The following is a 12,718-nucleotide window of genomic DNA, read 5'->3' as shown; positions in this document are numbered from 1 at the left end:
ATCCCGGTTCTGAGCCTTATCCCGGTTCTGAGTCCTATCCCGGTTCTTACAGTATTCTGGATATGGAGTTTACATGCTCTTAGAGAAACCAGGATACTCGTATCCCTTTAGCACACAACGAATCAGAATATCCTGGTTATTTAGACTGGTAACTATGGCAACCATGGCACAGATATGGCAGGGAGCTAAACATGTAGCAACTTTGCCAATTTAAAGTTTTTGAGCATGTTTCTAATGACAACAGGCCAAGACATACACTGAAATAACAACATACGGGTGTAAAGTGCTGTTGTGTATCAGAGGGATTATCGTCAGAAAAATCCCACAGCCTTCGTCCAGTCTGAGAGCAGCGTAAACAGAAACACAAAGGAATATGGTAAAAATCTCTTGTGGAAATTTGAGTCATTTTGGGAAAATTGCTGCTCCTAATGTATTTGTATGTCTGTTCGCACATGCTCAGTACAGCACCTGTGTGGACAAATCAGGATACTGCGTCTACATGCCACAGTATCTGAATATCCCAGTGAGAGAATCCTGGTTTTCTCATAACTGGGATACTGCCTTATCCAGGATACTGAAATCAGGACACTGCGTTTACATGGACACTCATAAAACCAGCAGCACACTCAAAAAATACAATCGTAACCAGGACACTCAAGTGCATGTAAACACACTCACTGAACAGGTTTTTTCAGGCGGAGAGGGAGAGGAGGAAGAGGAGGGGGAATAGAGAGGAAAGGAGGAAGACAGAAGGGAGTCGGAGGAGAGGGGAAAAGGAGGAAGGGGAAGGAAAGTGGGGAGAAGAGGAGCAGGAGGAAGCGAAGGAGGAAAAGGAGCGCCGCATTTGAAGAATCTGCTCTGAAACATGCATGAGACACAAACATGAAATATTAATGTCCAGATTTTCTTTAGGACAGAAACATAAACACCACAGAGGAGGAGGGGAGCAGAGGAGAGGAAGAGAAGGAGAGGTGAGGAGCAGAGGAGGAGGAGGAGAGCAGGACAGTCGCTCCAACACAGATATATTGTATAAGCATCTCTAGAGGTCAAAATAAGTCCACTGTGTACTGTCTGCATCTAATTATAAAGCACGTTATTGTCGGATAATCAGGAAGTGTGAAGTAGCATGCTAGTTGTCAACTTTAAGTCTCGACAAAACTCCGCTCTGGTCTCTGAGATTTGTGAAAAGTGCTTATAAACTCATCGTGGTGAATAATTAGGGCGCTCAGAATGCATAAGGTAAGTGCTTCCTGTGAACTGTTTAAAATGAACGAGTCGTGTTTTTCACCTTTTTAGACGGTTAATATCTCCATAACGATTGGGCCCATCCGCATGAAACAAAAACTGGCACAAAGTTCAATGTCTTCTTTGTCAGAATAAATAAACAAATGTGAAATTAGGTTTCCACTGCTTCAGAAATTGGTGTCATTATTCAACACGACCTGGTATCATATTGAAATGTCCTCCCTGTGCTCCTCCTGTCGCTCCTCTTCTGTTAGAATAATGTAGGAGGATTTGCATATGCGATTTGAATATTGCATAAAAGGGACATTTCATATGTGCTCAACCGTAATGCACTGAATCCATACACCTTTTAAATCATTTTCTCCTCTGCATCCTCTGCTCTATCTTACCCTCTCTTGTACATCCTCTGCTCCGCTCCTCTTAATCCTCTGATCCTCTGACCCTCTCCTCGGACCCATTCCTCTGACCCTCTCATCTAACTCCCTTGCTGCTCTGACCCTCTCCTCTACATCCTTTGCTCCATCTTACCCTCTCTTCTGCATCCTCTGCTCCGCTCCTCTTCCTCCTCTGCTCCTCTAACCTTCTCTTCTGCATCCTCTGCTCCTCTGCTCCTCTGAATCCTCTGCTCTATCTGACCCTCTCTTCAGACCCAGTACTCTGACCCTCTCCTCTTCCTCCTCTGCTCCTCTGACCTTCTCTTCTGCATCCTCTGCTCCTCTGCTCTTCTTCCTCTGCTCCTCTTCTTCCTCTGCTCTATCTTACCCTCTCTTCTGCATCCTCTGCTCCTCTGCTCCATCTGACCCTCTCTTCAGACCCATTACTCTGACCCTCCCCTCTTCCTACTCTGCTCCTCTGACCCTCTTCTGCATCCTCTGCTCCACTCCTCTTCCTCCTCTGCTCCTCTGACCCTCTTCTGCATCCTCTGCTCCACTCCTCTTCCTCCTCTGCTCCTCTGCTCCTCTGACCCTCTTCTGCATCCTCTGCTCCACTCCTCTGCCTCCTCTGCTCCTCTGCTCCTCTGACCCTCTCCATCCTCTGCTCCTCCTCCTCCTCCTCCTCTCCTCTCCTCTCCGGTGCGGTTGTATCACCATAGATCATTGGAATTGCACAGGGACAAAGCCATCCCTCCGATCGCGTCTCCGTGTCACTTGCTGTGGGATAATTCGGAGTGGGATAATTCCTGCTGAGGCTTTGGGATTGGATTAGTTTAAGAGTGATGATCCGCTGCAGGGAATGCTGCAGGGAAGCTTGCTCATTTACATCTGTGTGTGTGAGAGTGCATGTGAAGGAGCGTGCGTGTGAAGGGGGGCGTGCGCGTAGAACCCCAGGCCCACAGGTAACACAGGGAAACACGCTCATTTTACATCAGTGTGTGTGTGTGTGTGTGTGTATGAGAGAGTGCACGTATCTGTGAGAGTGCACGTGGAGGGGATATACACGTAGAACTCCAAGCCCACAGGTCACACGCTCATTTACATTTGTGTGTGTACGTGAGAAGGCGTGCATGTGGAGGGTGTGTGCATGAGAGCCCCATAAGTAACAGGGAAATTCATCTTTTACTCATCTGTGTGTGTGTGTGTGTGTGAGAGAGAGAGAGAGAGAGAGAGAGAGTGCACGTCAAGGGAGTGCACACATGGACAGGCTGTGCACATGAGCCCCACAGGTAGCACAGGGAGAGGGGGAGGGGACATATGGATTTGACCGTGAGTTATTAGAAAAAGAATGAAACAGGTGCAGAAAAACACATGTGGACACAAATGTACCTATATGTACAGATATAGATACATATATTTTTGTATCATGTGTAGCGCTGTAAACTTTTAGTCGTTTATTCGATTAATCGGTCAGTGGAGTCGACCAAAACGTGCATTAGTCTGATCATTTTATTTAGTTGATAAGGATTTGTATGGGACAACAGCACAAAGAAGTGAGTGCGTCAGCTAAAGATTTGGCAGTCGGGTTATGAAAAGTATTGATAATCAGATACTAATCAATAGTAAAACTAGTTGATCTGGCAGGTATCAATACTATAAAAGTCCCACACTCTCACAGGACAGAAATGAACCTTTTCTGAATAGCTTTAGAATGATCTGGAGCTGTTTAAGACACATAGACTAGTATACGCCCATGGACCACTATGAACCTACTGGACGACTACACAGATATAAGGCCACATGGGGAAATAAAAGATAGTACTAACATTTAATGTTCAAAATCACATTCTGTTGTCTAAAAAAAAGAGTGTTTCTGCTGATTTCAACAGACATCAGACAATGTAGGGAAAGAAACTGTCATTTATTTCCTTAAAACACAGTTGACTGATCACACAAGATCCAACTGTGTTATGTAACTGATATTTATCACATCACCACTGAACAGCTTCATGTGAATAAAAGCTCAAACATTATGAGACATTATGAGGCTACTGCTGCTACTACTATTACTACTACTACTGCTCCTGATTGATCCATCATTTCTATTTCTTCTTTTACTTTGACAGTCTAATTTGTTTTGAGGCTCTTGTTTTGGCGGTCTCTCCTCTCCTCCTCCCCTGTGTTTTCTCTCTCACCTGCTTCATATTTTTAGCCTCTGTAATGATACTATATGCTATCCGTTTCCATGGCGATGTTTTATTTTTAATGCAGACTTTGTTGATGCGCTGTGTGAATAATGGAGCAGCGTGTGCAGTTACAGTCCCATTAAAGAGACAAAGTATAGGCTTTTGTGAGAAAACGTTTAGGAGAGTTTCACAAAGTTGTGACTGAATAAATCTACTACGACTTCCACTACTGGTACTACTGCCACAGCTACAACTACTACTACTACTACTACTGATCCTATGACTACTTTACTACTACTGCTATTACTACCACTTCCACTACTGCTATTGCTACTACTACTGCTACTACTATGACTACTACCACTACTACTAGTACTGATCCTACAACTACACTTGCTACTACTGCTACAACTGCTACTATTATACTACTGATCCTTCTACTACAGTTACTACTACTACTGCTACTTCTACCACTACCGCTACTACTACCGCTACTAATACTGATACTACTACTCCTACTTTCACTACTACAGTCACTACAACTACTGCTACTACTGTCAATGATACTACTACTAATACGACTTCTAGAAGTAGTACTACTGCTACTACTATGGCAACTACTGCTGCTTCTATTACAGGCTACTGCTACTACTGCTACAAAAACTACTACTACTACTACTACTACTACTACTACTACTACTACTACTACTACTACTACTACTACTACTACTACTACTACTACTACTACTACTACTACTACTACTACTACTACTACTACTACTACTACTACTACTACTACTACTACTACTACTACTACTACTACTACTGCTATTAATACTTTTATTCCTGGTTTAGTCCTGGTTTAGACCTTGTTCTGGTCTGGGTTTAGACCTGGTTTAGACCGTGTTTAGACCTGGTCCTGGTTTGGTCTTGTGGAGATGGTTGAGTCCTTGAATAAACCAGACTTGTCTTTGGTCTGGTTATGTAATAAGTTATTTCTGGATTCTGTTTTGAAATCGGCACTGATATCTCGACTGAAAAACAGAGATTTGAAGTCTTGGTTTAGACCCAGTTTAGACCCGGTTTCGTCCTGTTTTTGCCTTTATGGATTAGATAAAGTCCTGGTTATAGTCCTGTTTTAGTTCTGGTTTAGTTCTTGTTTATATCAGATTTAGTCCCGCTTTAGTCCTAGATTAGTCCTGGTTTAGTTCTAGATTAGTCCTGGTTTAGTCCTTTTTTAGTCCTGGTTTAGTCCTGGTTCAGTGCTGATTTTGTCTTGTTTTAGTCCTGGTTTGGACCTGGTTCAGTCCTGGTTTAATCCTGGTTTAAACTGGGTTCAGTCTCAGCTCAGTCCTGGTTTAGTCCTGCTCTGATTCTCCACACATAGGAGGCAGTGCAGGCAGCTCACTTGGCCCTGAGCAGAGTGAGTTTTTTGGGTGACCCTGTGGTGAATCCACGCTGCAGGTGAAACAGTTTAAAATCCGGATAATTCGTTTAAAGACATTAAAATGTTAAACCTCCAACAAAAGAGTCTGGAACACAAAATCCCTTTACGTGTGAGAGGCAGGATTATGGCTGGGCTAGACTGGGTCTTTCCTGGTTCAGACCTGGTTTAGACCTGGTTTAGACCTGGTTTAAACCTGGCTTTTAAACTTGTTATAGTCCTGATTTAGACCTGGTTTGGGACTTGAGTTAAACTTGGGTTAGACCTGGTTTAGTCCTGGTCTTTCCTCCTCTCCTCTCATACAGATATCTTATAATTCTTTTATGTATTGTATTTACAGATGTGTCCCGGGCCGTGCTCCTCCCCCCTCCCCTCTCCTCTCGTCTGATCCAGATGTTCAGAGGAAAGTCCGAGTTCACGTTTTTGGCCACAATCCAACAGAAGTCCTCCACATCTGGGGTCATCTTCTCCATCCACGAGTCGGAGCACAGGTGAGGAACATGGGACTGTGCACCTCAACATGCTCCAACTCAGTGTTTCTCAAACTGTGGCACAACTCCTTCAGGTGGTACTGGGACAGCTCTTCAACCTGTGGATTTGCCTCATTTAGAGTTAATTTTATCCCATAGAATGTACATATAAGAGGACATAGCTAACCTGCTAGCCGCCGTGTTCCAAACAGTGTTGAACCATTGAAAAAAAAAAGTCATAACTTCTGCTGTCAGATAGTAGTAGTAGAAGTAGTGAAAGTAGGAGTAGTAGTACCAGTAGTAGTAGCAGTAGTAGTAGCCGTAATGGTAGAAGTAGCAGTAGTAGTAGTAACTGTAGTAGAAGGATCAGTAGCATAGTAGTAGCAGTTGTGGTAGCAGTAGCAGTTGTAGCAGTAGTAGTAAGTAAAGTCGTAGGATCAGTAGTAGTAGTTGTTGTAGCAGTAGTAGCAGTAGTGGAAGTGGTAGTAAGTGTAGTCATACGATCAGTAGTAGTAGTTGCAGTAGTAGTAGTTGTAGTAGTAGTAGTTGTAGATGTCACACTCACTTACCCCACTTCTTTATGCAGTCTATGTTTTATATACTTTTGTCCTGCTTTGGATCATTTCTATTTTCCCTTTGCTCTCAATGCTAAGTTACTCCCTCTTCAGAGCGCTATCACACCACAATCAGTGTGCATCCCACTAATGAAACTACTGCTCATCGCACCAGGTTTCTGAAGTTGTAGTATATTGTTTTGTATCATGTTTTTGTATATTTTTATGGAAAATTGTAATGTAGGAGTATAGATGACGTAGGCTTGTGGTTGAAGCCTTGAACAACCTCGTACTGCTAACCATAAGGAAGGATTGAATATGGCCTGGGAGAGATCACTAGATTACTCAAACATGCATGGGTGACATCTAAAACCTCTTCAGGCATGTTTTTTGATGAGGGAACAACACTATAACATGGTAGAAAGCTCCAAAAAGTCTGCTTAATACCCTGCTTTAATGTAGAGATTATAGTTTTAAAATAGGTTCAGACACAACATATTGTGGTTTCAAGTTTTGAATATTTCTGCTCTCTAGTTTGCGCCTCTCTCTCCTTGCCTCCTTGCCTTCTCTTTCTGCTCTCCTCCTCTCTCTTCTCTCTCTTCTTCCCTCTCTTGTCTCGTCTCCTGTCACCTCTCCTCTCTCTCCTCTCCTTCTCTCCTCCTTTTCTCCCCCCCTCTCTCCTCACCTCCTCCTCTCCTCCTCTCCCCTCTCTTTTCTCTCTCTCCTCTCTTTTCTCTCTCTCCTCTCCTCTGCACTTCTTTTCTTTCATCTCCTTGGGTTAGACCTTATATAACACCTTATGTGCTCCTTATCTGCCTTCAGTGGTTTAAACTGACGCGGATTGGGTTAGCATTAACATTCACCTGTCGCAGATACGGTTAGCATTAGCGCACCCTGGCAGCGGTTCAGCCAGGTTATCTTTGAGCTGAGAGCAAAGGAGCGCTGCCGGATCCGTATCAGGATGCTAACGCTAACGCTCCAGTGATGTCCTCCGCCCTGAGTCTGTCTGCTCTGCGTTGTATGTGGGGGGTTACAGCCACAGGGAGAGGAAATAAGAGATTTTTAGGCAAATATAAAGTAGTGTTGTCATAATACTAACATTTAAAACTTGATTTTAATACCAAGGAAAATCTATAAAACACTTAGGATCATAGAATATAATTTTAAAGAGCTGGTATCACACTTCTATAGGGTATTAACAAACAGAATAACTGCTCTTTAAACACAAAGTAATAGTTTGATTATTACCAAGTGGTTTTAAACTGAAACTGCCATCACTCTTCCTTTGGCTATTTCAGCTTCATTTATGGTATTTTGCTGCTCCCCTGATCTGTGTCCTCAGGAGGCTCAGTCCTGACGTTTGCTGTTTGTGGAAGATTTGGACTTAAATGAGCTGTGATGATGTCACCAGTCCCATTAATCCAAGAAACGTCCAGCTTTGTCCTATTTATGTCACGGTCTAATCCAACTTCTACAATGACGTTTTTATACAGAGAGGAGAGACACACTACTCTGCATCTGGTCTGTGGGTTTGACTCTAACAGAAAGAGAAGAGAGGGAGGAGCGATGAGAGAGAGGGAGAGAGGGAGGAGAGAAGAGAGAGGAGAGCAGAGAGGAAGGAGAGATGAGAGAGAGAGGGAGGAGAGAAGAGAGAGAGGGAGGAGAGAAGAGAGAGGAGAGCAGAGAGGAAGGAGAGATGAGAGAGGGCCAGGAGAGAGGGAGGAGAGAAGAGAGAGAGGGAGGAGAGATGAGAGAGAGGGTGAGGAGGGATAAGAGAGTAGATGAGAGATGGAGGAGAGATGAGAGAGGGAGAGTAGAGAGGGCGAGGAGAGAGGGAGGAGAGAAGAGAGAGAGGGAGGAGAGAAGAGAGAGGAGAGCAGAGGGAAGAGAGAGGAGAGCAGAGGGAAGAGAGAGGAGAGCAGAGAGGGAGGAAAGATGAGAGAGAGAGGGAGGCGAGATGAGAGAGGGAGGAGAGATGAGAGAGAGGGTGAGGAGGGATAAGAGAGTAGATGAGAGATGGAGGAGAGATGAGAGATGGCGAGGAGAGAGGGAGGAGAGATGAGAGGGGGGGAGAGCAGAGAGGGAGGAGAGATGAGAGAGGGAGAGGAGGGATAAGAGAGTAGATGAGAGAGGGAGGAGAGGGAGGAGAGAAGAGAGGAGAGCAGAGAGGGAGGAGAGAAGAGAGAGGAGAGATAAGAGAGATGGCGAGGAGAGAGGGAGGCGAGATAAGAGAGAGGGAGAGAAGAGAGGGAGGAGAGATGAGAGAGGGGAGAGGAGAGATAAGAAAGAGAGTAGAGGAGAGAGGGAGCAGAGGCTGTTAGTTTGATTCTAACAGACAGAGATAAGAGAGAGAGGAGAAAAGGGAGAGGAGAGCAGACAGGGAGGAGATATGAGAGAGAGGGAGAGGAGAAGAGAGAGGGAGGAGAGATGAGAGAGAGGGAGAGGAGAGATAAGAAAGAGAGTTGAGGACAGAGGGAGGAGAGGCTGTTGGTTTGATTCTAACAAGCAAAGAAGAGAGATGGAGGAGAGATGAGAAAGGGGAGAGGAGATTAGAAAGGGAGAGGAGAGGAGAGAGGGGAGGAGAGAGGGATGAGAGGCTGTTGGTTTGATTCTAACAGACAGAGAAGAGAGATGAGAAAGGGGAGAGGAGAGAAGAGATGGAGATGAGAGCAGAGAGAGGGGAGAGAGGAATGAGAGGAGAGGGAGACAAGAGCAGAGAGGGAGGAGAGGAGAAAGAGAGAGAGGGGAGATGAGAAGAGAAAGGAAGATGAGAGGAGAGAGGGAGGGAGGAGAGATGAGAGAGAGAGGAGAGCGAGAGAGAAGAGATGAGAAAGAGAGGAGAGGAGACACGGCAGAGAGGCTGTTGGTTTGACTCTAACAGAGAGAAGAGAGATGGAAGAGAGATGAGGGAGAGAAAGAGGAGAAGAGAAAGCGACCACACTCTGAGTTTCTGGTCTGTTGGTTTGTTGCTGGTGGTTGTTTAAAGGCCACTGCATCGATCGCCCCTCAAGCTCTGAGCTACACTTAGACCAGTTAGAGGTGCATTCTGGGACAAGAGACAGAAAGAAGAGGGGAGGGGGCGTGTTCAGCGAAAAGAGAAAGAGAGGGAGGAAGGGGAGAGAGAGGGAATTGAAAGAAACGAATCACAACTGACAACTGATGAAAACTAAGTGAAAATATAAGACCTAACCCTCCCTGTGTGTCAGATGCCCTCCCGGTGTGTCAGATGCCCTCCCGGTGTGTCAGATGCCCTCCCGGTGTGTCTGAGCCTTGTTAAATCTGTGCTAACCCTACGCTAGCTCCACCATTCACTGAAGCCAATCTCTCTCCTCTGTCCTGGTTTTATTTAAGACACAATTAGACCATCCTTCTCTCCTCTCTTCCCGTCCCCTTACTCTCCTCTCAGGAGGGAATAATTCACTCGTTCCATCGAGAAAAGATACATTTGAGATCTCAAAGAGAGAGAGGGAAAGAGAGAGAGGAGAGGTCTATAGAGAGGAAGGGGTTTGAGGAGGAGGAGGAGAGAAAGTGAGTAGAAGAGGAGGAAGAAAGAGAGAGGAGTAGAAGAGAAGAGAGAGGGTGAGAGAGGAGGCAGAGAAGGAGGAAGAGAGGAGGAGAGAGGACTGTCCATAGACCAGACCTGCTCAATGGTTTTGGCACTGGACTAAACCCGGTCTTGTTTCAAAGCGGCTTTTGTGGATCAGACTTTTGGCTTCAGGCTTCGTTTATCCAATATGAGCTGTTTGAATTTCAACAAACAAAAATATGAAGAAAAAATTAAAAGAAAGAAAGAGCCAGAGGGTCAGAGGATGCAGAGGAGATGGTCAGAGGAGCAGTTGAGAGGGTCAGAAGGTCAGAGGATGAAGAGGATGCAGATGAATGGGTCAGAGGAGCAGAAGAGAGGGTCAGAGGAGCAGAAGAGAGGGTCAGATTGAGCCGATGTGCAGAGGATGCAGAGGAGCAATTTTCTGGTTGTTTTTTGTCTGCTCCACTTTTGTTTTTGATTGACAGCTGAACTTCTGCAACCAGACTTCACACTTCACTGTAACTCAAACGAAGCTCAGAATAACACACTGTCCTGTGTCGAAGAAGAGATGGAGAGAGGGAGGAGAGAGGAGACAGATGGTGGAGAGAGGAGAGAGTGAGGAGAGAGGAGACAGAGAGCGTGGAGAGTGGGAGGAGAGAGAGGAGGAGAGAGAGGAGGAGGAGGAGCAGGTCAGACTGTGTGTGCTACAGTGATGTAACACTATCCAAATCTCACAGAGCTGTGCGAGAAATGACAGAAATCATTGTATCTGTGATTGGATGTAATGATGATTGTACTTTGTGTGTTACACTGAGTGTGGTGAGTCCACAGCCTGTGATCAGCCACTAAGAGACTCAGTCACATGAAGCTCATGGAGGCTAGAACTAGGGCTATCTATGTCCATCTGCATACAGCCTATGGGTGTGTGAGTGTCGGTGCTGAGAGGGGTCAATGGTGCAGATTGGTAGCCTTGCTTGTGTCAGTCTGTTCCGGGGCAGCTGTGGCTGCAGCAGAGGCTAACCAAAGGGAATGTATAATGACATAATGTGGAGGTTTCAGAGACTTTAACGTCCTGTATCAGATTTTTTCCATGTATTTGAACAAGATGTGTCTTGCTCCAGTGCAGATATATTGTATAAGCAAATCTTAAGGTCAAAATAAGTCCATGGTGTACTGTCTGCATCTAATTATAAGGCCTTTTATTGTCTGAGAATCAGGAAGTGCGCTTTAGCATGCAAGTTGTTGTAAGCTTTATTGTGACGGCTAAACTCTGCTCTGGTGTCTGAGAACAAGCCTCTAAAGTACAAGTGTAATGCATTGTTCTAATGTGAAGATGAGCTGTGAGTTCAGTGAGTTCTACACATCCATAAAACATCACGTTCATATTCATGTGAGAATGTGCAGATACATCACTGATGACCTAAATATAACTCTCACAAGAAACAGCAGAACACTCTTAGAACATTAGCAATTAAAGACTGAGCTTTAGAACACTGATCATAATGGAACATAATGGGACTTTACACACACAGTGCAATTAAACACATGCAGAGAGGCAGGCCCATCACATATTTACTGTGGTGTTAGCACACTCTTAGATCTGTTTGGCCAGTGCGATGTTTTTAAAATGACATGAGGAGTTATATGTCATCTGTACTTAGAATGTGTCACGACTAAAACAAAGATGAAAATCAGCTCTTAATATATTCATTTATTTATTTATTGACCTTTATTTAACCAGGACTGTCCCGCTGAGATTGAGAGGGAGGAGTCCTGGACCCAGAGGGGAGGAGTCTGTTGTACATATTTTTAGTGGGAGGAGAAGCCAGACCCAGAGGAAACCTGCACAGGCACAGAGAGAACATGCAAACTCAAACAGAAAGGCCCTGTGTCTCCCAAGAGTCGAACCAGGACCTGGTTGTGTGAAGGTCTGGACCAAGGGCCCGTCTGACTTCCACTGTCATACATGAACCTTTGATCAGAAGTACTGCACTTTAGGGTAGCACTTTGTGTGTTTGTGGAGGAAAGATGTATGTGCTTTTCTGTCAACTGGGTTTAACTCAATTTTTACTTTTTGGCTTGTTCTGTCTCACCCAATAAGATTCAAACAATAGTCATGACATTCCACCTTTTCCCGATCTCTTTCAGCGAGAGTCGTTCCAGATTAATGTTTAGGGCTCAGCTCAGATCATACACCAGGAGCATTCATATTGTCTTCATAGTCACACCATTCAGTTTTTCTTGCCTTTCTTGTGACGTTAGGTCTATTAGCACATCTCTCTCACCTCCTCCCTTCTTTGTGTAAGTTCAGATGTATCGCCTGCTCTCTCTCCTCTCTCTCTCTCTCTCTCTCTCTCCTCCTCCTTTGTATAAGGTCAGATGTATTGCCTGCGCTCTCCTCTCTTTCTTTCTCTCTCTTCCTCTCTCTCTCTCTCCTCCTCCTTTGTGTAAGGTCAGATGTATCGCCTGCTCTCTCTTTCCTCCTCCTCAACTCTCTCTCCTCCTTTGTGTAAGGTCAGATGTAGTGTGTGCTCTCTCCTCCTCTCTCTGTCTCTCTTATTTCTCAGTTGTTGACACACTTGTGTAAGGTCAGATGTATCGTCTGCTCTCTCTCTCTCCTCTCTCCCTCTCTCTCCTTTCTCAGTTGTTGGCACACACTTGTGTAAGGACAGATGTATCGTCTGCCTTCTCTCTCTCTCTCTCTCTCTCTCTCTCTCTCCCCTCTCTCCTCGCTCTTTGTCTCCTTTTTATTGTGAGGTCAGATGAATGTCAGCTGTATTGTCTGCTCTCTCCGGTTTCCCTCACCCTCCTTCCTCTCCCCTCTCTCTTTCTCCCCCTTTCATTGTGATGCCTCCTCCTTCTCTCCCTCTCTCCTTCTCTCTCTCCTTCTTTGAGTCTAGTAAGGTCAGGTGTATTGGC

At 45.0% G+C, this 12,718-nt stretch overlaps 1 protein-coding gene across 1 annotated transcript in view; it reads left to right on the top strand.

Moving 5' to 3' along the window:
* Nucleotides 1-12,718, top strand: part of LOC117393823 (protein kinase C-binding protein NELL1-like) — a 150,639-nt gene that overhangs the window by 19,827 nt on the left and 118,094 nt on the right. The window contains exon 3 of the mRNA XM_055220996.1: nucleotides 5,590-5,740. Within this exon, the coding sequence (XP_055076971.1) occupies nucleotides 5,590-5,740 (151 nt within the window). The remainder of the gene's footprint in view (nucleotides 1-5,589; nucleotides 5,741-12,718) is intronic.

This window comes from Periophthalmus magnuspinnatus, chromosome 3, assembly GCF_009829125.3.
Source record: "Periophthalmus magnuspinnatus isolate fPerMag1 chromosome 3, fPerMag1.2.pri, whole genome shotgun sequence".
NCBI lineage: Eukaryota > Metazoa > Chordata > Actinopteri > Gobiiformes > Gobiidae > Periophthalmus > Periophthalmus magnuspinnatus.
This window is presented reverse-complemented; position numbering and strand designations above follow the sequence as displayed.